The sequence below is a fragment of the Lygodium microphyllum genome, chromosome 8, assembly GCF_053477565.2.
Source record: "Lygodium microphyllum isolate KBCC chromosome 8, Lygodium_microphyllum_v1.1.10, whole genome shotgun sequence".
Classification (NCBI taxonomy): domain Eukaryota; kingdom Viridiplantae; phylum Streptophyta; class Polypodiopsida; order Schizaeales; family Lygodiaceae; genus Lygodium; species Lygodium microphyllum.
In genome coordinates this window covers 63635708-63663657 of record NC_141142.1, presented here as the reverse complement: position 1 = coordinate 63663657, position 27950 = coordinate 63635708, and the positions used below count along the sequence as shown (strand labels likewise).

At 43.5% G+C, this 27950-nt stretch overlaps 1 protein-coding gene across 3 annotated transcripts in view; it reads left to right on the top strand.

Moving 5' to 3' along the window:
• Positions 1 to 1460: 1460 nt before the first annotated feature.
• The window catches only part of LOC148032387 (diiron containing four-helix bundle family ferritin protein, putative (Protein of unknown function DUF455)), a 131545-nt gene continuing 105055 nt past the window's right edge, over positions 1461 to 27950 (top strand). Inside the window, exons 1-3 of one of the 3 annotated variants that reach the window (XM_087683037.1) lie at positions 1461 to 1946; positions 16953 to 17194; positions 17301 to 17397. In XM_087683037.1, coding sequence (XP_087539163.1) covers positions 1533 to 1946; positions 16953 to 17194; positions 17301 to 17397 — 753 coding nt within the window. In that variant the 5' untranslated portion in view covers positions 1461 to 1532. The remainder of the gene's footprint in view (positions 1947 to 16952; positions 17195 to 17300; positions 17398 to 27950) is intronic. The other 2 variants (XM_087683038.1, XM_087683036.1) reach the window with 2 other exon arrangements.

Sequence of the window (27950 nt, the reverse complement as noted above, 5' to 3'; positions counted from 1 at the left end):
ATGGGAGTTTCTACTTCCAATATGACTTTCCTTTTGCCTGAAGCCATTTCATTCCAGTTTTTAAGACAATGCACCCTAACAATACACCTTGGCAAGCACCGAAGGCAAACTTGTATGGATTCAAATATACTCTCCTTTCTATATGTTTTTTAAATAGTCTCTAAAGTACTTCAAATTCTTTGCTCTCTCTAAACAAAGTGTCAAGTCATCCATCAAAATTACAAGAAACTTCTAAAAGAAGTGCTCAATTGCTCATTGAAAAATGGATTGGACATTGCATACAGTGAATTGTAATGACAATAAATTAGAAAGTCCACATCTCTACGATGAATGTTGTTTTCTCCTAATTATCTAGTGCTAATTTTATTTGATTGTAATCATTCTATCTATCTAAAAATTTGGAAAGGGCAAGGGAAATGAAGATTTGATTGTTTTAGATTCCTAGAATCTAGATACACCCTTGGTTGCCATTTTCTTAGGCATGACTAGAGTTGGGAGTAACCAATACATACTGTCCAACTTGGCAATAAATGCCACCTTTAGTAAGCTATCAATCTACTCTTTCATATGTAATGCATAATCAAGATTCATCCTAAATCTCTACAAATAGTTTGGCCATGCATCCATCCTTAAAGTATGCTATGTTGGTGTCCACTCTAATGCCAATTTAAGAAAGATGTTGTTGGGTGACAAAGGAAGGATGAATAGAGCATCAATGAAGTTATGGAACTAAGCTAGACTACCATGTCGTGAGCATGTGGAATCTAGGGAATTCACTCATTTGTGGCACAATAAATCTTGTTTAAACATGTTGAGTTTATTGGTAAAAGTATGTAAAAGTGCTTATAAACTTGTCATGAGAGTCCCTTGAAGTTAGATCTTGCATGGGTTTATTTAAACAATTCCTTAGGACAGTTGTATATACTTCTTGTTTTGAAATACATGAAAACATATTTTCTTACAATGAAAAGACATAGCGGTTGTCCACAAATAATCTTGAATTCTGAATATCAATGATTGTAGGTTTGAAAGTTATGGAAGCTTGTGTTGATTATTGTTTGCGACGACCATTCATGCACTTCAAAATTTTAAACCTAATAAGGGTGCACGAGCATGTGTAGGAGCATTGCCCTTTTGTTATAAGTATTCGTTCTTAAGAATATGCCATGTAACTCAAGTTAACTTAACTAGGGATGATTTTTCAAGTAATAACCATTATTTCTCGAAGTTAGGCCACATAATTTAAGTAGAGATGATTTTTGAAAAATGAGCGAATTGTAATAGCATATGCCCTAACAAGCAATGTTAACATATGAGTGCATGATGACAAGAACGAGCGCATGCTGCATGGGGCACAAGTTCAAGGCTTGCTAAACATTGTGAAAGGTAGAGTGACAGTGTAGCCACACGTAGACCTGCCTCTTCCAACGTGTGTTAAATGTTTGCCGACATGTGTTCCAAACCCGACAAATTGATTGATTGGTTGGTTGTTATTATGCGTATGCAGGTAGATGTAGGGAGAACTTAGAAGGATGGCAACCTTGATCAAAGGTTGTCACCAGCTGCTGCTCTACTCCCGTCCTCCCTCGTCCCGTCACAGCCGGAAGCTTCGAATAGTGCTGGCGAGGTCGTCATCGTCTTCTTCTTCGACTACAGGGGAATGGGCCGGTCTCGAAGCGTGGCGCGGCAGCCCCCTCGACAAACGGCGGACCTGGGGTCCCAAGAACAGGAGCGCAGAGGCTGCCGCCTCCCACTCCTCCGTCGCGCATCTCCTCTCCCCTCCCTCCTCGCTCGCCGAATGGGGCGCCCTCGTCCTCAACACGCCCGACCCCCTCGCCAAAGCAGCCATCACTCACCATGCCTACGCCCTCTGGTCTCGCGGCGACCTCCCTCTCGGCGTTGCTGACCCCCCTCCTCGGCCCGCTCGGCCGGCCAAACCCGTCCTGGTTCGTGTCCTCTCGCCTTCGATCCTAGCCATTCCTCACCTCTACATGATTTGAAATCGTTTTTTTCTCAATACAATCTGGGGAACTTTGGAATATGCATTAAGAAAAGGAAGTTAATCCCGTCCAACCAATCGAGCTTCCAGGCAGAAATGCTGAGGGTGGCTCACAAAAGCAGTAGGTGGCCTTATCAGGCATTGCCTGCACAAGGATAGAAAATAGGCCCTGGTATCTGATACCTACGTAAGGATAAAAAATAGACCCTGGAAAGACCCCCCAGGCTGTAGACTTGGGCATCGTTTTTAGCTCTAAATGATATTTGGTTAAGCGACAATAATTCAAAATCATTGGCCCACCCAAGGCTAGCGTTAATGGAAAAGTAAACCATGCTCCAGAAAGAGTAATTATTCTACTTTTTTAATAAGGTGGGTCATAGTGATTCTATCACCTACTTGTTTCCATAGTGCCAATAAAAATAGACAACTTAAAAGTCAATTTGGAAAAGTGGGGGAAGAGAGTTTCAAAGTTTATAGTTTATATAGGTGCATGTACCCATGTAATATATGTTTTTGTTAATGTATATAAAGGCAACATTTACAAATATGGATAGATTCTTTGCATGTGACGTGTATATGCTATGTTCATACATCTTGGTGCTAGTGTGGCTTTCACTAGTCAAAAGGTGTTGTTTACTAGCTAAGGTGTATAAACATTGGTGTTTTTTGATGACAAATTGCAATTCTTGTTACAATCCGTGGCCAAACTTAATGCCCTTACATTTATCTTCCAATTAATAGCATGGCTGCATGTGAGAAATGTGTGTACTATGATATCTACAATGACCAAATAATCCATATATAGGATGATAAAGGTCACCAAGCCATTTGCCACTTTGTAGTAGAGGTCGTGGGTTGTAATCTAACCTCTAGAGACCAAGTTGAATAAAGTGACCACTCCATTGATACTAAGGTTTGGTACTAGGTTGGGGTGCTTGCTTCAAGCATAGAAGGTCTTCTATGAGGAGTAGGATGATAAAATATCCCCAATACAAAGGCATGAAAGCCAAAACTACTTAGAGCATTCCATTTGCCGCTGTAAGCATTTGGATAATTGGGAGTGTAACAAGGCATGTCCGAAAGCCCTAAAAAGTGCATTGGAAAAAAAGTCATACTTACACCTTTACTCTATCTATTATGTGTGATTCTTTGCATTTTACATTCCATTTTGTACCCTTTTTAAAACCGCTCTGCAAAAGAAAAGTCTTCCCTCTTGGGTTGGCTGAAGTAACAAAAGTCACTTTAGACTCTTAAAAATGCTTGAAATTCTCTTTCAATTATGAAGGTTCCTTTTATGAAAGAGTGGTGCTGATTGAAGAGTGAAATTCTATTCAATATCTCTATACTTTGATGGGATAATGAGTATAGATCATCATGGCAAGTTTTTCAGAAAATTTATACATTATGCGCCCTTGTAAGATGCTTCGCGTTAAATAAGTAACATATGTCGACTCTTGAGTTGGGAAAGATATTCCAAATTTGTTCTCATTGTGTGTATTTAGGCATTTTAAACCACATTTCTCTATTCAACATTCTTGATTGAATTAGGAGATGCCTTTGAGATTACAGTAATTTCATGTGGTTTTGAGCGACAATTGTCATCTACATGGCCGGGTTTCTAGCAAAATGTACAAAACTTGTTCTTTTTAGCCAAGAAGTGCTAGGAGGGTCTTTTTGAGGGTGTGAGTGTACCTTTCTCTTTTTCGTTCAAAGAAGGAGATTGACCGTCAGTATTGGAATGTGGTTCATGTTTAGGGTCAATCGGGGAAGGTGGGATTGAGTCTAAATGTGGAGATGATCCATATGGGCGGTTGTTGCAAGTGTTGATGTCATCACATCTTGTGCTCGCAACTGTGCTTTTGCAGGGCAGCCTTTCTCTAGGCAGCTTGGGCAATTTCTAGTCTCTTGTGTCAAAAATAATAGGTATGCTTTAATACCATGTCAAAATAAGCAAGAATGTAGAGAGACAGCAGGGCTTGCGGGGAGTAACATAGAGTGTGTATAGCAAACACTGAGAGAGAAGAGAAACTCAGAAACACAAGAAGAACATGGTGATGATGCACTGAATCATGGTATGATAAGAAAAGCTGATACAGCGGAGCCAAAGCTGAGAAGATAACTGCATTGTTCTATGTGAATCAGGCGGTAGCACATGTGAGAAATCTGCTCAGTGAAGAGAGTGAAACGCAATCCTCCAGGTCGTAGGCTATCAAAGTAATCACTAGAAGGTGAATGACAACTGTCAAGGGAGAGAACCACAATCCTCTGATGCTGTTGGAGATGTGGAAGATGTTCATTAGGTGTCGAGGGAGCGAACCGCAGTCCTCTGATGCCAGAGAGTAACCTAGGTAGCAAAACGCAAATCCTAGAGTGTCGGAGCTGTCAAACGTAGGGAGAGCAGCCCAGATGCTGATGCTAGGTGGATAATGATGATGCTAGATGATGAAGGATGAGCCAAGTTGTAAAAACGCAGGTCCCAGCAGCCTTTGTGACAAATGAGTGACGCCAAGTGATGGAGGAGGAGCTAGGCTGCAAAACTGCTAGTCCTAGCAGCCCTTGTAATAGACGAGTGATGAAATCATTGACGCTCGATGATAGAGACTGTCGTTAGAGGCTAGGATACTGACGCCAAGCTGGAAATGATGACGCTAAGTAGGGAGAAGCCCTTGAGATTGAAAAATGTAGGTGAAGGTGGAGTCTGAAGAAGAAGGGTATTGACGCCAAGCAGATGATGGTGACGCTAGGTGAAAGATGCTCCAAATGCAAGGCTTGATGCTGGAATAGGGTGCTTGAAGCAGAAGAGGAAGGGTGAAGGCAGACACGAGCTATGAACCACAATGTCGAACATAAACAAAGTATGCAAGATCTAGCCTAATATATATGAGCCATAAGAGCTTTTCCATTATTTATGAGCAAATATGCTTGTTAAAAGGTTGTGCATGGGAATCCTTTGTGAGCTTTAGGGTTGGATCTAGAAGTGTGCCCACTGGTCATGTCCCAAGTGAACAATGCCAATCCACTATCTAAGGGTATATTTTTGATGAGATCAAAGATCTGCTCCCCATATTGGACACAGCCTCCATGCCTCGAAAGTAAGATAAGTGGCTAAGATCGATCATCTCAAATGTTGAGTAGAGCTTGTGCCTTAAGATCTACAATAGTATCACGATCCGAGTTTGTGATTAATAGCTTATCAATATAAAGCAACACATAGCTAACCCCCTTTAAAGAAGTTTTGATGTCTAAATTGGGGTTGCAAGGGGTAGGATGGAAGCTGCATGTCCTAAGAAAATCATCCATTATATGGAACTAAGAGTGTAGTGCTTGCTCTAGTCCATATAGAGCTTTCCATAAAATGAAAGACCTTGTATAAATGGTTTGGAAGAGTGAATCGAGGAGGCTGCTCTAGATAGACCTTTGCATCGAAGTACCCATATAGTAAGGCACTCTTGATATCCATCTCATATATAGACCAACCATAGTGAGAGGCTAGTGCAAGTAATAGATGGAATGAAGTTAGTTGTGTAATTAGTACAAAGGTTCCTTCATAATCAATGCGATGCTTTTGTCGAAACTCTTGTACCACAAGGTGAGCCTTATATTTATCCAAAGTTCCATCACCTTCTTTCGATTTGCAATGAGAGATCCATTTGGTCCCAAAGACATTCTTGTGGCTTGGAGGCTCCACCAATGTCCAAGTTCCATTTTGGTCAATGCTCTATAGCTCCTTTTGCATGGGTGATGACCACTTAGGATGCTTAAGAACCTCTTGCCAACTGTTCGGTTGACAATGTGCTATATAATTTGCCATAAAGGCAGGCACGGTTTATGTAGTAGGTGCAAGCCTAGCAGATGTTTTAGTTCCCTTTGGGATGGTATTCGGTGGAAGGATCCCCGAATCCCACATGGTTTGTTGGTACTAGCCAGTAAGAGGTCCCTAGGCTCAGATGGCACAATCGCAGAAGTGGAGGTTGAGGGATGGATGGAGAAGGCTCTATTGGTGCAAGGGGGCTGCATGATGTCTCTCTCATCAAAGACGTCGTCTTTCTTTATATGATATGGATTGTATGAGGATCGTACAAGCGAGTCCTTAGCTTTGAAAGTGTGGGCTACAAATATTAAGAGCTTTGCTTTGAGCATCGAATCTTGTCATCAAGAGTAAGTTTGTATGCATGACTCCCAAAGACACGAAAGTGGGACATGGAAGGTTGAGTGTATGGAATGCCTCAAAGGGGTCTTATGAGGGACTGCCGGTATTGGGCATCTGAAGTCTTAATAGTTTATAACACGAGGGACTCAGGGGGACTCTATTGTGAACAACATTGAGTGTGCCGTGTACATTATTGTCCGGTCCTACACCATTATATTGTATGAAGGGGATATTGATAGGTGATGCTCTTGTAAGAACTCGGAGAATTTGTGGGAGACAAACTCAAACATGAATCAACCAAAGGGGCCCTTTAGCTCTATATATATAGATTGCTGAGGATATGGTGTGTGATGTTTCAAATAACCATACATAATGCAGCAACTGGCACTCAAACTCAGCCAGCCTTTACCTTGTGTTGATCATTGGATAGTAGGTGGCATCTTTAATGAGAAGGGATAAGGGGGCAACTAGGAGAGTGGTGGTAAAGAGGGCAGCAGTTGAATGCAGGCCAAGGCAATTGGGAGTGGCTGTTTGGACAAGGAAGGGTGGCATCAATAGATTACAAAGGATTCCAAGGAAGAGATGCAAGAGAAGGAAGGAGATGTAGAGTGGAAGGAGGGGCCACAGATTGCAAGGAGATGCAAGCATAGAGGATGCAGTGGAGGGCAGCAAGTGGTGCGAGAGGCGAAGAGTAGATGCTTGTGGTGCATGTAGCAAGGGTGCAAGATGGGAATCAGGCATATGTGGGGGACTGACAGTGGCAACTACATTTGGGATGTAGCCTCTCATCACCTTGGCCCAAGAGATGACAAGGAAAATATTGAGTCGTCATGCTCTTGAGATAAGAAAACAATGCCCTTGATAACTTCCCACCGGAAATAAAGCCCCTCTTGCAAATGCCGCTCATAAAGCTAAACTCCATCTCCATAAAGCACGATTTGATGATAACTAAATTGATATTGGCCCTTTGTGTACAATGCTAGGAGTCCCACCATATATTTTGAAACCGGTCTATGACTCACATAAAGCGGTAGTTCTTTCGATTAACACCTGGTCTTTTCACACACACAAAAACAGAGACCTCACTCCCTCGCTCAACACTAGATTGGCCCCGAAGATTGGCGCCCCTCTCAGTACTTCTTTATTAATTAAAAGATAGAAAGTTACAAAAATGAAATTTTCCAAAATATATAACCTGAGAACCATTGGTTTTCATCTTTTTTGAGTAAATCCCAGCTGCATAAGGACAGTATAGCATGACCAGAACAACATCCCTTTTAGGAAAGTATTTTCTATAACTATAATTCAATGATTTATGTGCAGAATTGCAGTCTGCAGATCTCTGAATTCACTGTTCTTACTGTCCAGCATGTCTAGAACAACATCCCTTTTAGGAAAACATTTTCTGTGACCAAAACTCAATGATTCATGTGCAGAATTGTAGTTTGCAGATCTCTGAATTCATTGTTCTTACTGTCCAGCATTAAAAGAGTCCCACAAACAACACTAAATCAGGGTTGAAAAACCTTGTTCCTGTGTGGCATGGTCATTACTTCCTTTAGTTCCTACATTGGAGAAGCCAACAACTGCTCTTGAACCTAGACAGTGAGGCTCTTGCCTCAGCAGAAGTGCAAAGAAAACATAGAACTGTACCTTCGATGGAATTAGCCCATCATGCAAAGCATTTCCTCTGAGAATAGAGAGAGAGTTGATCAGAGAGGGAGCAAGCTCTACCTCCATACATAAGTCACAAGCAATTTTTGCACCATTTAACCAACCCGAACAACAAATGTTATGTTGTTATCCCGGCCAAGCAAAAACATAGCAACTATCCGTATCTATGACTTCGACATATGACTTTTTCTCAATAAGCAGGCTTTTGAATAGAAAAAGGTTGGTTAATTTTTGTTGGGAGTGACAAAGAAGTACTCTCCATGGATGATGAAACTGCAGCAATCTGCCCTCAGCTCCTCAAAACTTCATTCTCAGATCTGCCCCTTATGCCTATTACGTTTTTTTTAATACTCTCTCTCTCTTTTTCTCTCTCTCTCTCTCTCTCTCTCTTTTGGGAATTTGTGCCACATGGCATACATGTAACAATTTTCCCGTTGAAACCTTCTGGTCTAAAATTCTCCATGATCGGTGTAAAATTTGACCTCGGCACAGGCCAGAGAATTAATCCTCCTGCAAAATCAAAGATAATGACGCGAATAGATTCTGGGGTCCAAAAATAGTAACTCCCTAAATCTTAGGGATGGTGACCCTTGCATTCCTCAAGTTGTTTTGAGCAACTTTTATCATTGCAACCACATCAAAAAGTGTAACGTGACTCAGTTACGGTGACTTTTATTTCGTGAGCATTCTCACATATGCATCTTTTGTCTAGACCAGGCTCATTGTCCTGCACCATCTCCAATGGCTAAGCACATAGTCCCAAACCATTGGCTGTTGTGCTAAGAAATGTACTTAGCCACTTAAACAGCCCCAAAACATGCTTATTTTAGGCTTATTTTAGCCAAAATCCTAAAACGGGGAGCAGATCGAGAAAGTTAAGTGGGAGAGGATCTAGAACCTTACTTTTCTATAAATTGGCAGCCAGCCGAGCGAGAGTGGGACGATCAGCTTGCTCCACAAAGTTCCGACATGGTGGGAGAAACATCTGAGTACATGGAAGAAAAGATAGGCAAGCTGACCTCTGAGGAATATAAACTGATCATAGCCTATCGACAAAAGAAGATTGAGGAGCTCGACTGAAGGATTGCTCTTCAAGAAAAGCTTCTAAATGAAGGTATGCATGGATTTCACTCTTCAGATGTTGCGTGTAAGTCTGATGATGTTGCAAGGCCGTCGAGACCTTCATCAGGGATGGCCCCCCCTCTTGTTGAGTAAGATTCGGAGTATCAGTCCTTTCCGGTGCAAGGTACTTTTGATTCCTCTTTTGTGCCTTCTTCTTTCACCTCTTCTGTTTTGCAATATACTGGTAGAGATTATGTGGAAGAAAGAGTCCAATCTGTTGACTACGGAAAAAGCCCTCTAGAAGACCAATTCTTGTATGTTAACACACGTCGCGGGGATTATAAGAAAAAGTCAGATACCTCTTCTTTTTGCCCTTTTTTCTTGTCCGTCTACTTCACATAATCAGAATGAATTTGGTGTTCCTTTCACTTCATTACATGGTTTATCATCATCTTCACAGTTTCATTTTCAGTCTTTTAATGATAAAAATGAACAAAAAGAATCTGCACCTCATACACCTCACTTTCAAAATCCACCCATCCCACCACATTCTTGTGCTGCTTTACCACTTCCATTTACACCATTTACATTTCCATTTCAGACACCTCATGTCGCACCACACATCACTCCAGGGGGTTATGGAAACATAGGCACATCCTTTAGGACCTCATCCTTCCCTCAGCCGGGTGGTGTTCCATCTATCTCATACACACTTTCGGGATCATTGCAGCTTGGGTATTCCACTCAGTCTCTCTCGAGTGTGGATTAGTTGCCTCCACAGTTTGCCTCCATGGCATTGCCTAGTGGATCTTCTGGTCATAATGCTGTGTCCCAACCTTACTTTGGACAAGGCTACTGTGTCCCAGTGTCTCCACCTACACCAGCACCTTATGGAAACATTCATGTTCCAGTGCCTCCGCATCAATTAGCACTCATTGGACACTCATAGCCTACTTCTGCCTATCCACCTCTTCCCCCTCCTTCTTACTCTTATCACACACTCTCACCTCCACCATCTTTCCCACCATCATCTTACTCCACCCACCTGACACCTCATGGTTCTAGCTCATCTTCTGCCAAGAATGCATTTAATGACAAGACTCGTTTTAACGGGTCAAACTTTACTACTTGGTCGAATTTGATGAGACATGTCCTTGATTCACAGAACCTATGGAATCTAGTGTAGGGGTTGGAACCCCAACCCGATCCCGCATTTGTTCCATACGAGGTCGTCTGCTCATGGAAGGCTAGGAATGTCTCCGCTATTGTCGAGTTGATGCAGGGCTTATTGCCAGAGTTTCATTCTCAGCTTCAGCATTTTGACTTAGCGTCAGAGCGATGGGTATACTTGACTGACGGCTATGCGGCTCGAGATAGGACCCATCGTATTAATCTTGACCATGAGCTTCAGCTTTTCAAAATCATTGATCGGGATGACTTGAAAGTCAAGTTGACTGAGTATCGGTGTCTCCTCGCTGAATTCTCCACTACAGGGACTCCCAAGTCCTCTGATAATTAGGTCACATTGTTCCTAAATAAACTCCCCAAGAAATACTTCAATTTTGTGGAAGGAATAGTTTCAAAGCCTACCATGCCTACATTCTATGAATTTGAGTGTCAACTGTTGCATTACCATGGTTGTTCGATCAGTTTTATATGAATTTCTCTTAGAGGGGGCTCTTCTTACTCATTCTCAGAAAGGGCAACAAGGGAAGGGCAAACCAAACCAAACCTCCACTCAAAATCAAAATCAAACTCAAAAGCTAAATCAATCTGGGGATTCTCAAGGAAACTCCCAGTCACAACTCAAACCTGGGTGGTAGAGACAAGTGTCGATCAAAGGCACGAGGCATAGCACCAAAACCTAAGTCTCAGACCCCCGCTCCTTAGTCGGGCAATCCCTAGCAGGGGAGGCAGGGTGATGGCAAGGGGCAGTTTAAAGGTCAGACTCACACTGCCACTGCACAGTCATCTCAGTCGTTGACAACATTCTCAACTCCAGAGGGCTTGTCTGACTGGTCTACAGAGGCCCATATCGTCTCCATAGAGACATCAACTGCGAGTCTCGTCCACATCTGTGAGTTGCCTCCTGACGAGGTTACTGCAGAGGACAGTGGAGCTACACATCACATGACTCTTATAGAGGACATTTTTCGTACCCAAGCCCCTGCAGCCGGGCGGGTCCGTGTAGGAAACAACTCCTCGGTTAAGATTCAGGCTCAAGGTTGCGTCAGTTTTGCCACTGACAAGGGTCCGGATCTGGCTTCATTGGACAATATATATCATGTCCCTCAGCTTGGGGTGAACTTGTTATCTGTTCAATAGCTTTGCCGGTTGGGGCGAGCAGTTTTCTTTACAGCAACCACAGTCGAGGTCCTTGACTTTCTGACTGGTTTAGTGATTGCTTGCGGTGAGGCACAACTGAGTAGCCTATACCACATGACACACTTTCTGACCGAGCCGACCGTCGAAGGCTCTGTGTTCCATAACTTCCAGGCCTTAGCCACATCTCGGGAGCCTATGCAAAATGAGTGTCTTTGGCATTTTCGCTTAGGGCTTCTTGGTTATGACTCACTTTATGAGTTGTCACACCATGAGCTGGTTGAGGGGCTTCCACGCCTGAAGCTAGCTCGAGATGTCTGTAAAGCCTGTCAGCTCGGGAAGCAGCACCGTACCCCATTTCCTCAGCAGTCTACACATAGAACTGAGGATCCTCTTAGACTGATTCACGTTGATCTTTGTGGGCCGACATCCATTGTTGCTTTGAATGGCGCACTGTACTTCTTTTTGATAGTGGATGATCTTTCTCGATATATGTGGGTGTACTTCCTCAAGCATAAGTCAGATGCTTTCACATATTTTTCTGCTTGGGTGCTGCTGGTTCATAACCAGACTGGTCATCGTGTTGGGTGTATGAGGAGTGATAGCGGTGGTGAGTTTATCTCCCACGAGTTTTCCAAATTTCTACAGAAGCATGGCATTTCTCGCCAGCTCACATCTATGAAATTCCCCTCTCAGAATGGAGTCGTAGAGTCTAGGAACCGCACAATCATGGAAATGACACGCTCTCTGCTATTCGCAGCAGAGCTTCTTGAGCGCCTTTGGGTCAAGGCTGTTCACACTTTGGTGTACATCCTCAACCGATGCCGGACTGCAGCTCTTCCTCAGAAGACCCCTTATGAGGCATTTTTTGGCTCTCGGCCTGTTATTTCCCATTTCAGAGTCTTGGGTGTCGTACGTATATACGGCCAGTGGCCATGCCTATTGATCCTACTGTCCACTTGTTGAAGGATACCCTAGGAAAGCCCTTCGATGCACATACCTATCGTTCTGTTGTAGGAAAACTTCTTTGGTTAATTCACACTAGGCCAAATTTAGCTTACTCAGTTAGCATACTCAGTTAGTATTTCACAGCAGCTAGTATGTCACATTGGATTGCATGTCTTCGTGTGTTGCGTTATTTGCGGTGTACTTTTTCTTATTGCTTGATATATGGTTCTGGTTTATGTTTACAGGGGTACACTGATTCTGATTGGGCAGGAGATCCTGACACCCGGCGTTTCCATGGCGGCTACCTCTTTACCTTGGGCACGGCTCCCATTTTTTGGTTCAGCCATAAGCAAGAGACGGTGGCGGCTTCCACAGCCGAGGCTGAGTACCGGGCTCTCTTCGATGGCACCACCGAGGCCATCTATCTGAGAAGTTTACTGGCGGCGCTTCATTTTCCATGTGACTCTCCTACAGTTGTCTACTGCAACAACCAGAGTGCCATTGCCCTTGCGGGCAATCCGATCATCACACCATGGATACGGCATGTGGGAGTCCACTTCCACTTTTCTAGAGAGCAGGTTGAGCTAGGCACTATTCGCCTAGAGTTTGTGCCTTCATCAGATAATTTTACAGATATCTTGACGAAAGCAGTTAACCGGCGGTTCTTCAGTACCTGCTATCTAGGATCAGCTTGGGTACACCCTCCCCTACTTCTTCAGCTTGACGGGGAGAGGGTGCTTCCCTCTTGCTTTCCCTTCTAGTTTGAGAGGGGGCGGCTCCTACTCTTGATCGTGATAGTGATGATGCTTACAATTTTTTAGACATTACATGCACTTATTCTTTTGTATTGTATTATGGGCATTTGTAACTTCATCCGCACTATCAGGATGACCTGATTGTAAAAGGGCACTTGGACAAGTGAACACTTCCCCTCTGATGGCACTGTCCTAGTGGCACCGTTGCATAGCATATTGCATGAGCATGACATCTTGCATCTCCCTTTGCATTACCCTATGCATTGGCATTCTATTCATGTCAACATGCATCTGTGCGCATTTATCTCTTTTTGGTCTTTTGGAGTGGTTGACTCTAGGATCCACCATATTTGTATCATAACACATGGCAGTTCTTCTAAAGGCAGCTTCCCTACCCTTGCTTGCTTGCTTTGCTTGTCTTGCTAAGCCCACCGTTTTTTTTACCTCTCACATATTCAACACATGATTGGCACATACACTCACTTTTATCATCCTTAGGCACTTATCCTCGTCAGTGTGAGGGATTGGCTTGCTAGTTTTGTGAATAACTTGGGTTTAAAACTCTCTTTATCTTCCTATCTGTCACTTAATCGACCGCTGCCCCTATATTACTTATGTATTTTCAAAACACTTAAAAAAAAAAAAGTCCATTGTTGATTCCATCCACTTTTGTAGGCCTCGGTAGGCCCTTGGACAGCCGACGAGCACCCTTGGTTCGATGCTCTGACCTCTCTGGGGTGATCACTTGGGCTTCCTTGGTAAGATTTCCATCACCTCTGTAGTCTTGGTAGGCCACTGGGCAGCCGACGTGCACCTTTTGTCCGATGCCCTGACTGCTTTGGGGTGGGACGCCTTGGGCTAAATCAAAATTTAGGTTGGTCTACTTTTCTCGCCCTATTTCGGGCGTGAGAGAGGGTGTTGTGCTAAGAAATGCACTTAGCCACTTAAACAACTCCAAAACATGCTTATTTTAGGCTTATTTAGCAAAAATCCTAAAACGGGGAGTGGATCAAGAAAGTTAAGTGGGAGAGGATCTAGAACCCTAATTTTCTATAAATTGGCAACCAGCCCTCCACTCTTTTACAATCTCGTTTTTGCAGGTTACAGGTGTTACCAGCTTGCTGTCCACACCCCGGTCACGGAGGACATCTCAGCCCTTGCTTGTTATCACTGTTCCCTACAGTCTGGCGCTTGTTTCCAGGCCTCCATATGTTGATTGCTGCTGTTTCTGCCTAGCGACTGACTGCTGTTCATTTGCACTGCTGTCATACAGCCTGCCACGCTAGCAAACTGCTGCGTTTGCAGGCTCCAGCTGCCGCCTTGACAGTTTTCTCTCTCCTATCTGCAGTTACTTTAGTCTTTCTCTCTCCTGCAAGCTCCGTTTTTAGTCTTTCTCTCTCCTGTAGGTTGTCCTGCCTGCGTTTTTAGTCTTTCTCTCCTACAGGCTGTCTTGCTTGCGTTTTCAATCTCTCTCTCTCTCTCTCTCTCCTGCAGGCTCCGTTTTTAGTATTTCTCTCTCCTCACTGCTGTTTGCATCAGATCCAGCTTCTCACTGTTGCGTTTGCTGGTGTTCGACATCCAGAGGCTGCCTTGCTGTGATTCGAGATCCGTTTGGAGTACGATACACTCTCCAGCTCATTACCCCTGCCCTGATCCTAGAGATATAGGAGTTTGAGGTTCAGTATTCATTCATTGTATAGTGTGTTTGCCGCATGAGCATCGTATTATTAGTAGTCATATCATTTCATTTATTCATTGTGTTCATTGTCTCTGAGTTACTCTAACCCTAACCCTAACCCTAACTGTGTTCTTTTTATTAGTCTGTGCTTTGTCGTACGGTTTCTATTTATGCTTCTGTGTTAGAGTATTTTTCTTTACACTGGCATTCTATTCTTCAGTGCCCATTCAATATGGAACCAGTCCTAAGGCTCAGACAAACCATTAGTTCAATTTGTTCCAATTGGTGCCTCTTCTAGCCATGCAAAGATCGTGGCTTATTCCAAGAGAACTTTGGGGGTAAAAAGCAACAACAACAAAAGAAAATAAAAATAAAATATTTATATAAGTAAATAAGAAAAGCAATTGTAAAAAGTATCACCACCTGGTGACATATTCCAGAATGTAGGTCGATGGCTGATTTACACAAGCTTAATCATGGATGACAGCAATCTCCACCTATAGCATTGTCAATTTAAGCTCACAATTACGAGAACATTAATGACAAAGCATCCCAAGCACAACCAGCTTCCATGTCAGCTGCCAATCACAATCATGCAGTCCCTCCTACTCATGGACATGCCACGACTCCATGTAAAGATGCCCTGCCAGCAAGCCACCCACCATGCAGCATTCCACATCAACAACTCACCACATCAATATGGCACCTCTTTATTTGCCACATGGTAGTCCATTTCAGCACCTCATCCCATAGTTGCTGCCCATATTTTGCATGTCCAAAAGACCATATAAGGGTAGCGCAATACAATGCAATCATGTTGCCCATAGGCCTATCCTTTGCAAAAAGAACAAACTACCCATAACCAATCCACATCAGTGATACATGCACACCTGCATTCCAAGAATTTCCTTTGCCCCGGAGGGCTCCCTCCAAAAGACCATATAAGGGTAGCCCATACAATGTCATCATGTTGCCCATAGGTCTATCCTTTGCAAAAGAACAAACTACCCATAACCTGTCCACATTGGTGATACATGTACACCTGCATTTGGAGATCCTCAAATTTGCATCTTCTTGAGACAAAATTTGTACTAGTTCCTAGAAATAATGTCTTTGAAGTATTTGCTTAAGTTATTGTCGAGTATCCTTTCCCCAACACTATCCATGCCAAAAAGACTAATTGTATGGCCTGATATAATATCTGGAATATGTTATGGCAAGATATTTCACCTAACTGATTTACAAAGCTCCAGTTGCTAAAAACTGGACAGCTATTCATTGTTACTATCAAATTCCATCCCCTAATTGGCATACATAGATGGCAGTGCAGTAAGTCAACTTGGAGGGGTGAGCAGCTCACTCACGACCTTCAGTCCCAATAACTCCTGCAAATGTCACTTGACAGTAGCATGTGCTGTTGTTGGGCACTCTTCTAGGTACCTTGCTTGGAGATCGGCTGGTTTGTGGTGCTTGCTCTTGACAGTGTTCAAAGAGTGTGTTTAGTTATCTAGTGCACTTGATTCTTTTTGGAATAAAGTAAAGAAATGGTACAAGGAGCACCGGGGTTTGGGGCCAATCTGCTGTTGGTGTCTGCTTGGAATTGTTATTTTTTGTAGGGGGAATCTAGCTCCGTTTATGTTATGCTTTTTGATGAGTTTTAAGTGCTAAATTGTTCAAAGTGACAGTGTCATCATCTGTTACCCTTTATTTACTAAAAGCCCATTTTAGATACCCAATCAGATTGGACCTAACTGTGAGTCATCAAGCGAGTGACAAGGGGCTAGCTGCTTGATAGCTCAAGGCAACATTTGCATAGCCCAAGCTCACCACATCATAGTTGTGCTTAATTGTACTTAGTTTGCCTAGATGAGTGAGACCTTTGGTACTATTAACCCTCCCTATATGTTTTGTGACTGAAGTGCCTGTGGGTGCATATGACAATATCATAATTGTTTGACCTCTCTTTTTGGTTCCATGCTGATGATGCGTAATTCGAAATACATTCTTCTAGAAGAATATGGTGGTTACTAATGAACATGAAATAATGAGATAAAAGTATTTGCGGAATAAGGTAATCATGCAAAGAACTAAGCATTTGTGACATGAATCTTAAGTAGTATTGGAGTACAGAAGAGGCTAACATCAAGTATGCTTGCGAGCCAGTTTTTGTTGTGTTTGATATGTTGTTCCAAAACAGTTCAGTTCTGTATTTCTACTGGAAACATCTTAGCATTTTTATCAAGTAAACATATTGGATTGTGCATTGGAGTAGAGTTATGGCCTTGTGATTGACTTATGAAGTTTGCCAAGTTTCATTAACATGGTGGATGCAAATAGTTAACAACCACTACATGTAACGTGCAGGTTCCTTTAAGGCAAGTTCCTGATGTGAAAAAGTCTCCTCTTCCACAAAATGCTCACTCCCTTCATGTTCTCGCACACATTGAACTTAATGCAGTTGATTTGGCCTGGGATACTGTGGTACGATTTTCTAAAGAAAGTCAAGATCTTGACAAGCAGTTCTTTACAGACTTTGCACATGTTGCTGATGATGAGAGCCGCCATTTTTGTTGGTGTTCTCAACGTCTATCAGAGCTCGGGTGTTGGTATATTCCATATTCTATTGGCATTACTATCAGCTCATATGCCTTTAAGTAGTGGATAGTATAATGCAATCTTTTTTACCCTCCACACATCTGCTGATGGTATCAGTTATGGAGATATCCCAGCTCACAATGCACTTGTGGAAGAAGGTCAAAGGTCCGCTGGAAGTGTCATGGCGCGTCTTGCAGTTGTGCCTATGGTTCAGGTGAGTGATTGGAAGCCAATTTACTTGTGCAGGTTATCTTTGGCACATTGAGTGACAAAAGTGCACTATTAAATGCCGGGACTCTGGCACTTGCTTTCACCTAGCACCACATACGGGCTGGCATTATAACCCACTTGATTGGTTTATTTATGATGTACTCTGTAGCCCGTGGTGAGGCCTTCTTTGTACTTTATTTTAGCTCAGGTCCAAGGTGTCATTATTACAATATTATTTTCTTGGAATTTTAGGTGTCCTGGTTATTCCTATGTTGTATGCCTGTTAGGCTTGTGTCAGTTGTCTTTATGGCTTTGATGTACACATAATTGCTGGTATCATGAACGTAAGAGTATTGAACAGGAGCCTAATAAATCTTTCATATATCGCATTGTGGTTTGATAGATAAGATTGTGAGAAGAAATGGTATGACAAACATAGAGAAACACAAAATGTACGACAACACAATGAACACAATGCATAGAATGCTGAGTGAGAATATGATAATTAATTGATACAATAAGGGGGCCTCAAACCTCCATGTCTCAAGGACTGGAGAAGAGCTGAATGATGCTGGAGTGTGTTGTACTTGTGATGGATCTCAAAAATTGCAGCAGCAGAGGGAGCATTAGCAGACGCAGTCCTGTAGAGTATGCTGATGTCAGCAAGCAATCAATCAGCAAAATACAGACCAGTAGAGTGAAACAGCACTGTCCACATGAAATGATGATGCAGGAAGGTATTGCTGATGACAGGAGGGTGGTTGATAATAATGACAGCTGGGCAGCCAGGTCTAAGTGAAAACACAGCAGAGCAGCCCTCAAACGCAGTTGCAGTAGCTACCAAAGGATAATGTCAGCCGGGTGATAGGTTGTAGTTGACTGGGATAGGCAGGGCGAGAACTGCAAGTCCTTCTCCATTGATGGTGATATCCTCCAGACAGGTGGCAGTAGCTCTGAATCAGGTGTGGGCAACAGGGTGAGGGTAGGTGAAAGCTGAATGTAATGATGAATGATCAAGATAGGATGATGGGATGCCCACTACTAACTCTATTTATAGAGGATTTTGGGGCATTTACATTACTGTTCAAAAGTAATGCTATTCATTTTTTATAACATTAATTGCTTTTTGGGGCCATTTCAGGGAGAATAAAATAGGGTTAATGCCCTATAATTTTAGATAATTGCAAACCCTAACTTTAGTGGCTCAACAGTTGCTCTTAGGTTTGAAAAGGTTCCAAGATGGAAAGAAAGTCAGCTTTTCACCTTCTTTTGACCTGAAAGGCTCCATACCCAAAGTAACCAAGGTATTGGACCAAGGGTGTCTTGATGGGCTACCCCTGATTGTACAGATGTTAGGTATCTTCTTTGAAGTAGCCCAATTTAATGGGTCATATATTATTCTTCTCTTTTCTTTTCATAGCAATATATGAACAACAATAGATTAATTTTATCCTCCATAAATGGAATTGTTGCAAGGCAAGGGTGTGGCTGATGAAGTGTAGAAGAATTTAGTTGCAGTGGTAACTACCATACGCAATAGTAGTTGCTGCAAATATGGTGGATCCAGGTTCAACACTCTTTGATGAGGTAAAAGAGGAACATGCTTACACAATGCAAGGACTTTTCACCTTGAATTATCACTTGCTTTTGCAAGTTTTCCTCCATTCCAAGGGTCCCATTTACATAAACATAGTGCCAATGCATGGGAAATGCAAGGGGTAAGGCAAGGTGTGGTGCAAAATATAAGGAAATGAGAGACGCAAGGGGTAATGTAAGGTGTCATGCAAAATATAAAGAAATGCAAAGTATAGTGGTGCCACTTGAGTAGTGCCCAGTGCCCTCATAGGGAAAATTTTTACTTGCTCAAGCTCCCTTTTATACAAATGATCATCAAGATGCCAATGAATAATGATTCAATTGCATGAGTACATAAATACGACGACCAAAATCTTGTAAGCACCATGAGTATAAGACCTCTCCTTGTCACTGCTGAAAGGTGGAAGGAGAAGTAAGCACCACGTCTCACTCCATCGTGTGAGTGTCAAAGGGGGGAGGTGCTATTTCCCTAGACAACTGGATGGGCACTAGTAGCATTGGTCATAGTGGTTCCGAAGTGACTTAGTGCAAATGCACTAAGGACACTTCAAGGTTAGGGTAGCCAAGTCCTATTTATAGGACTAAAGGCCCTATTGCACATTCATTGTGTGATTACCACTCTTGGACTCTTGGCCCGTTGATTGACGCATCCGTCCACTGAGATGGTATAGGTTGGTGGTATGGGACATCAACCCTATAGGACTAAAGGCCCTATTGCGCATTCATTGTGTGATTACCACTCTTGGACTCTTGGACCATTGGTTGATGCATCCGTACACTGAGATGGTATAGGTTGGTGGTATGGGACATCAACCCTTAGGATGTAGTCTTGACCCAGGGTGTTGCTAGCTCCTAGGATTGAGGTTGAGCCCGTTTGGCTCTATGGCTGGGAGGTGAGTGTGATTTCCAGGCCCTATCATTGTGAGTTTGGCTTGTGTTGTCTTACGTGGCAGCCTGCAGGTTGGAACCGAGGGGTACGTTTCATTGGTATCGGAGTGCCAACCTGCAATCGGATGTGAGATCCGATGACGTACACGAAACCACTTTTGCTCATGAAATTGTGATGGTTCACACCTAACAGGTACACCTTTATCTCATTTAGGATGGTATGGGATACTATTGGCGAGAGGGGTGTGCATTGGGGGACGTGTTGCAGGTGGTGGGTACGAAAGCAAGGTATGTTTCTTGTATTGTACTTGTGCTTGGGTTTGGTGTTGCGGCAATGCTCGTGTGCAAGGATTTTTAGTGGTTTTGATGATCAAAATTGGAGCAGCTGCCACTTTGGGGCTATGGTAGACCAATGTTAGAAAGCTAAAACCTAGATAAGCATTAGAATTTCACTTGATAGTAAAACATTTAAAGTTAATATTATCATTAATTTTGATGTTAATGTAACATAAAATGTTACCTTGATTTTAACATTTATTTTGATTCTAACATAGAGGACATGCTTACGTGGCAAATAGTGTGTGTTAGTAGTGCCTTAATGTGTGAGATGCATGACAGAATGATAATGTGTGTACACGATTGGACAATGGATGAAGCATGACGCTGTGTGCTTGATGGTGAGTAGTGTATGATGGCATGGGGGAGTTGGTCCCATGTGAATAAACCGATGGGGGCAACACCTTAAGATTATTGTTTTTGTAAAAGTAACTGTCAAAAGTTGATATTGAATTGTGGAGAGAGAAAGACTTGGTTTTTGGCCCTAGTAGAGGAGAGAGAAACACTTACTGGCCAGTCGAGGACAGAAAAGGGGCAGAACAAAGAGATGGTGGAGAGAGAAATGATTATTTTATTACTTGGCCATGTGGGCCGTTGGCTGTGCATGGAACACCAGGAATGGTCAGGTGGACAGATTGTGGACTATGTATGCAGGATCAAGAACAATCAGGTGGATGGGAACAGTAATGGGGTTCCCCTAGGTTTGATGGATAGAGAGAAGGAGAGAGTGAGAGACAGGGTGATTTTTCAGCGGCGTCCCTAGCAGGACGCACAGACGTGCATGGACGAGAGTCATTCTTGACCGTTGGGGGGGTGATCCTCTCCTAACCTTAGGACATGGAGGGCAAGCTGGTTCTGGTTGGTGCGTGGTCAAATTATTTTTTGGCCACATATTCACTTTTTTTTTTTGGAGAGAGAAGCTGATTTGTGATGCCTCTAACTTTTCAAATCAAAAGGCCTTTATTAAATATCTCTTTTTCTCTTAGCCCAAAGGTGCCCCCTTGCTTGAAACCCCCCCTTCCCAAAAAAAAAAAGTAGAGTTTTGCGTTAAATGAAGTTTCTGCTTCTTTTGATCTCCTCTCTCACACTCCTTGATCTCCAAATTATCATCATCATCTCTCTCTCTCTCTCTCTCTCTCTCTCTTTCCAAAACCTCTTCTCTTATCAATATGATGGCTTCTCAGGGATATCTCCTTTTGATGTGTTTGTTCCCACTAAACCCCAACACATGGAGGATGCTGGTCCGCTTGAACACATGCACGGGCAACATCTCAAAGCCTCTTTTTCTTTCAAGTCCTTGTCCCTTGTGGCGATTCTCCAAGCTTAAGTCAAAGAAATGCAGCGGCAATTGGTCGAGCTGCGCAGCCCTCATTTTCCATGTGTGCCCGTAGCTATGAGGGTGTTGCCTCTTTTGTTCCAACTTGATAACTTTAAAGGGGAGATGAAGGAATGTGATGAGAGGAACATTGATTCATGCTTGGCCAAATGGACGACACATTTTGATTTGTATCAATTCGATGATGCTCATCACACTGGGCAGATACAAATCATGTTGCAAGGGAAGGCATATGCTTGGAGGGTGGGGCTATGTCCCAAGCCGGTGAAATAGGTTGACTTTCAACCTATTTTTTGGAAATGTTTTGTGATCAACGATTGGATTGAAAATTTCCGAAAGTCATTTGAGCTTGATATGGGAAAGAAGAGCTTAGATGCGTATTCATAAGAGTTTAAAGATCTATTGCATAATATGAAGGCCTTGGATCATCCTCAAGCACTCCTCTACATGCGGTATCTTTTTGGATTGTCATTGGATTACTAGAATGAGGTTCTTTGCACTCCACTTTATTCGCTCGAGGATGTCTATAGATATGCAAATAATTTTGATAATACATTGGCTGCAAGTAGGGGTAGCTAGTTGAGAAGGGGGGGGGATTCCATCGAGATGTCTCGGGGTTTAAGTCAAAGAAGTCAGCTAGCCCTATAACAACTTGTTAGTCATCTTTGGAATTGCATAACAAGGACAGTAAGCGCAAGGTCACTTGCAGCGAGGATTGCTTAAAGGTCCGTTGCTTCGCTTGCCATCAAACGGGTCACTTTCGTGGTGATTATGAGTGCCCTAGAACCAAAAGCGAAGTCTACTCCTAAGACTTTGATAAGTACTTCCAAGTGTATCTTCCAAAATTTTATTTGAAGATTATTGTTTTAATGCTAGTATCATCTCACATGTGGCAATGGTCATGACTTCTTGCACACTGGAGCAAAGTGCAATCAAGAATGAGGCTAAAAATCCCACATCATATGACATGGATTATAGATGTGCTTACCTTGGCACATAGACGTGATAAGCCATGGAAAGCCATCCATTGACTTGGTGGGGTGCAATTGAATTATACCCATCCATTGCATAAATCTCCATTGCCTATCCTCCTCATGCAATTCACAAGGTCCACATAAAAAGTTGGGCCCTTTGTAGACATTTTGAATACAAAGCATTTATCCTTGTGTTTTAGAAGCCATAATGCATCATAGCCATCACCTACAGGCATAGTATCTTCTCTTGCTTGTGGTGCAATGCGCTGAAATCTACAAAATATATAGACAAAATTCAGCATAGAAAACAAATGTGACTAACCAAAAATATAAGTATTCTATTTTGGATTCTTGACAAGTAGAACAAACTCATTTAGGAGTTTGTGAACTCACAATCTCCCCACAATATTGTAATTTGCAATTTGTTCTTGGGCCATCCGTGAGCTCATCACAAGGTCCTTTCCCATAGTCGTTTGCACCTTGCATGGCCCTGTGCTCATGTCAACTCTCAAGACATTTGAGACCTTCTTGGTTTTCGATATCATTAGCTTGGATATGTCAGGCTGAATTGCATGAGAGTGCTCACCAATGCCAATCATTAGTATTTTTTTGTGGCATCGTGTGACATGAGATAGTAAACCATACGATTGCATGTGTCCACTGTTTGTGCAAACGCTTGGCTTATGGCAATAATTGCCTACGATAGTATTGTTTCCATCCTTGGTAGTACTTGATGGAGAGCTTTTTATTATGATTGAGATGTACCTCCCTTTGGCTTGAATTTTGGGTGAGCCGATGGTCATGTTGAAGTAGATGGATGAATATGTAAATGAGGAGAGCTAGGCCTCAAGGAACAGTATGTTTTATTGAAACATTCCCTACACTTTGAGCTCCCAGGGGTAGTTCTGCCTTAGAGTCTCTAGCAGGTTTGCGGCTGCCAATATTTGAGCCTGGAGATGTCTACCTTTAGGGCTTCATGGACTCCCCATGACAATTATTGAAGAGAAGAGGAGGCAGCCTCCTCTCTTCAATCATTATTTGAGAGTAGAGCTAGGCCACACTATTGGACAACAGTCATACTTGTCGTGGTGGTGACTCGGTGACTCTACATAGAGTGCTCTACACAAGTTGCTACATTAGTGGGGGATTGGTTTGCATTTCAAGAGCTACCATAGGAGACTCAAAGGCAAAGGCTATAGGGCTTAGCAAAGCCAAAGCTATGACTGAGATTGTGATTGGGGGGAGTGTTCCATGAGCCAAAGCTATGATTGAGATTGTGATGGGGAGGAGTGTTCCATGAGATTGGCTAATAGTGTGATTGGAATGGTATGCACTCATACCACATCACAGAGAGACAATAGGGTTTGTAGGAGAAACACAATGTACAACAAACATCGAGAGATGAAGAAACTCAAAGAAAACATAGAAGAAGAAGAAGAGGGATGATGAATCATTGAATCATGCTAAGTGAATCTAGTTGATATAGTGGATGCCGGAGCTAAAGCTTTGAAGATGATTGCATTGTCCTATTTGATCAGGTGGTAGCACTTGAAGGGAATTTGCATAGTCAAGGGAGCAAAATGCAATCCTTCGGTAGTAGGATATTCAAGGTAATGGTGAATGGTGAAGGAAAGGATAGCTAGCTGTAGAGGGAGTTAAATGCAGTCCTCACAAGTCTGTGAAAGATGAAGGATATCCTGAAATCTTTCCAAGATGATGGTCGCTATCTAGGTGACTGTTGGGTAGCCAGTCGGAGAAGAAAATGCAAGAATATTTGATGAAGATCGCTCCGTGTAAGTGGCTGTAGATAGGCCGTAGGCGACTGTTGGGCAGCCCTTCAGGAGTGAAGAAAACACAAAAATGTAGGGCTGATAGAGAGGGTGTAACTTGCTATATAGACGGCCTGAAACTGCTACAAATCCAAGGCTGATGATGGTGCTAGGTGAGGAGGCTTGATGCCAAATGATGTAGGCTGCAAAACACTAGGTGGAGATGGATGTAGAAGCTACGAACCGTAATGTCCTCCTCGCGGGGTGTGAAGGGTAGTGGAGAGAATAGAGAAAGGAGAGAAAAATATGGAAGAGAGTGACAGAGTGATAGAAGGAATGAATGTGTGGGATGAAGAATAAGGGAAGTCAATGCTGTATTTATAAGCACAAACTCTTTGGAGTGGTGGCCCAACTCTCTTGAGTGGCACCCAGTGAAGTCTCTTGGTTGGTGCCCAAAAAACCGTATTGGGGCTGTAAATGGGAACCAAAATAGGAATGAAGGAGAAGAAATGTACTATGACTTGGTTTCTCAACACCCCCTCTTAGGCTTCAAAAAGAGCGAAAAATAGGAGTGAGAGAGAGAAGAAGAGAAACCTTGAAATCCCAATATTCCACTTGTAAGGTGACCAACAGTGAAGAACAATAGACACGACGAGCTGACAGTACCTAAAACTCAACCTTGGGAGAGAAGTCACAAACTTCGTTACTCCATGCATGAAGGTATATGAAGGCCGAGCCACCAAGTCACGGTTGAAACATCCAAGGCTCTAAACAAGGAAGAACCTATGGATCTTGGGTGTCGATGGAAAGCAAGGGTGAGGAATCAATGGGTGAGATGGTAGGGAGATGTCAACCACCCCAAGAAGGTAAAGGGTTGTCAGCAAGGTGTGTGAAGAACTACACGATGAGGAGGGATTCCCTCTAAAGTTGAAGGAATGGGATCCCCCTCAAAAGTAGAAGAAAGAGAAGTCTCCTTGGAATCCCCCTTTGAATTCCTTTTGGTATGAGAGAGGGAATCAATAAACTTATGGATCTCGGCCTTTGAAGAGTTTGATGACGAAGGAAGTGCTATTGGCGATGTTGAAGAAGTATTTGGGGCTCCAATGGAATAGAAGTGAGGTAGCTCCCAGAGGTGGCCTCTTGAACTTGAGAAGAGGAGGGAGCGGAGGGAGGAGTACCACACAAGATCCCCTCAATGCCCACATTGAAGGTGTGGGAGCTTTCGCTCAACCGCCAAGACCCACGGACCGCTTATTGTTTCAAGCGTTCCAAGCGAGCACTAATGGCTATCTCTCACCTAGCCGACGCGCCGTCGATCCTACGAGTGTAGTGAGCTTACTTTGATGCTTGATCGAGTATCCTCCTCTCTTGTACTCTGGTAGCTCCACGATTCTTGATGCTAGCTCAAGCATTCTCAATCCTCCTCCATTTCCAAGCTCCATCCTCCATAGCCGTGCGCGCAAGAGAAGAGAAAAGAAGAGAAGAGAAGAAGAGAAGTGGAGATGGTGAAGAGCTTTACCCTCTTGATTCCTCACTCCCACACACTCACTCCCTCATACTCTCACACTCCCTCTCTCAAGAGCACACACAAGCAAGAAGGAGAGAAGAAGAGAGGAAAAAGAAGACTCTTTTTGCCACACACCAAAAGAATAAGCTTCTCATTCACTTTTACAAAACCCTAAATCTCTTTTGGGCGGTCATCTCCTTTTTCTCTTTTTTACATGGCCGGCCGTAGCCTAGGCCCTTTTTCCCATTTCCCACCACTCTAATTTTATTCTATTTCCCACTAATGCGTACAATTTGCATAGGAGCGAGCCTGGCGCTCTTTTACAAGGATTCGGGAGCGCTTCCATATTTAATGGTGCACCTTTTACTCTTTTGTTGTCTCGGGGCGACACAGACTTTCTGAGGGTCGTGCCCGAATATTTAAATTTTTCAGGGTCTGGTTACCAGTCAAGGCGCCTTTTTGTGCTTTTATCCTGCGCCTTTTTTGCTATTTCCTTTTTTCCATTTTCCGCTCCTCTGTGTTGCGGGAAACACGGTGACATTACCCCCCTCCTAGCCAAGTGCCAGTCCCATGGCACTGCGGTGGGAAGTAGTGGCTAGTTAGGTCTGCTGCTAGGCGGAATTGGTAGGTGGATGACACTGCTTCCAAGGTGGTTATGTGAATGAGAGGTGATGGAGTTTAATGACGATGACCAGGAGAGATTCCGGCGTGCTTTAGGCTTCATGAAGATGCTTGGCATCTTTCACACAGTTGTGGCGTCCATTATGTAGCCGATCGTCCCTTGAGCATCAGAAACGCTTGAAGCAATAAGCAATCCCTCAGGAGGATGGTATTGGAGAGATTTATCCTGGAGAAGCCTCCCCTGAACTCTGCCTTGACAATGATATGGTTTGTCTTCACATTGAAAATCTGTGTCTTTGATTTGAAGATCTTTGTCTTTGAGTTGAAGGTCTTCAGTGCTGCGTTGAAGATCTTCAACCTTGCATTGAAATTCTTCAGGCTTGTGGAATCAATAAGCGATCCGTAGATCTTGAGGCGTTGGGCATGCATCTTTGGAAGATGAGGTTCCAAGATGTATGCCAATGGCAGATCTATTACTGAGTACTCCTTTTGCTTGATTTGGTTCAATCATGGTAGCCATCAGCAGGCAGATGGTTGGCGGCATGAAGCACGTTGGCATGAAGTCATACCGCCCGTGGAGGGTGGCATCAAAATCCACCCCTACCCTTTGAGGGTATGCCATGTAGGTAGGGTTGTTCCGCTCGAATGGCAGGGTTGTTACAAAACACCATCCAGGCGAGCATGCTGATGTCGCATACTCTCCTCCTCCACAGGGGTTGGCTTTTGTAGCCCTGTACAGTGTGTGGGACTTCAAAAACTTTGTTTTGCTAGTAATCAGCCGCTTCTGTGCCCCAAGAGGTCGGGGTCTTTTCTCGCTCTTCTAGCCATCTTTGCCCCAACCGGCCACCGACTGTGATTACCTCGTCCATCACCTTGAGCAGCAAGACCCTCCGCAGACTGTTGGGTAGGAGGAAACTAAAGGTGAATGGATTCTTTCCTTGTTCCCGTATCTCCCACAACACCAGTTCTGCGTGGAATCCCGCGGAGAGATCATCAGGGCACGGTGGGAGAGGTGCGGACGGCAGCACGACTGGTTTGGCTCTCAGCTGTTTCGTGGCTTCCTCTACTAGCTTTCTGCGTCTTTCCCTAGAGGCGGCTTTTCTTTCCGCAGATGGGTCCTCTTGTGGTGGCTCTTGAGACTGCGGCGAGGGGGGTTGGGGAACTACATCCTCCCTGAATCGGTTCATGTCGATTTCAAGTTGTGCTTTCTCTCCCTGCCATTTTCCCTGTGCTGCTTCTTCTTCGAATCCGAGGGCGTCGATTTCTTGGGGGGTTAGGCCGGCCAGCAATAGGTATTTTCGTTGCTCATCCAAGCTCAGCCTAACCTCCGCAGGTAAGGGTGGCATCTGCAATCAAGCGTGTAAGGCTCTCCGCGCCATGCCCAGCTTTCTCTGCGTCACCTCCAATGACTCTCCTTGCGCTGTGTGGGTGGTGTCCAGGATGGTGTGGAGGAAGGCCTTCTGTTGAGTGCTGAAGGCCACTTGGGCAGCTTCTGCCTTGCTCTCTGTGATGATTTTCTCCTTCTTTGCC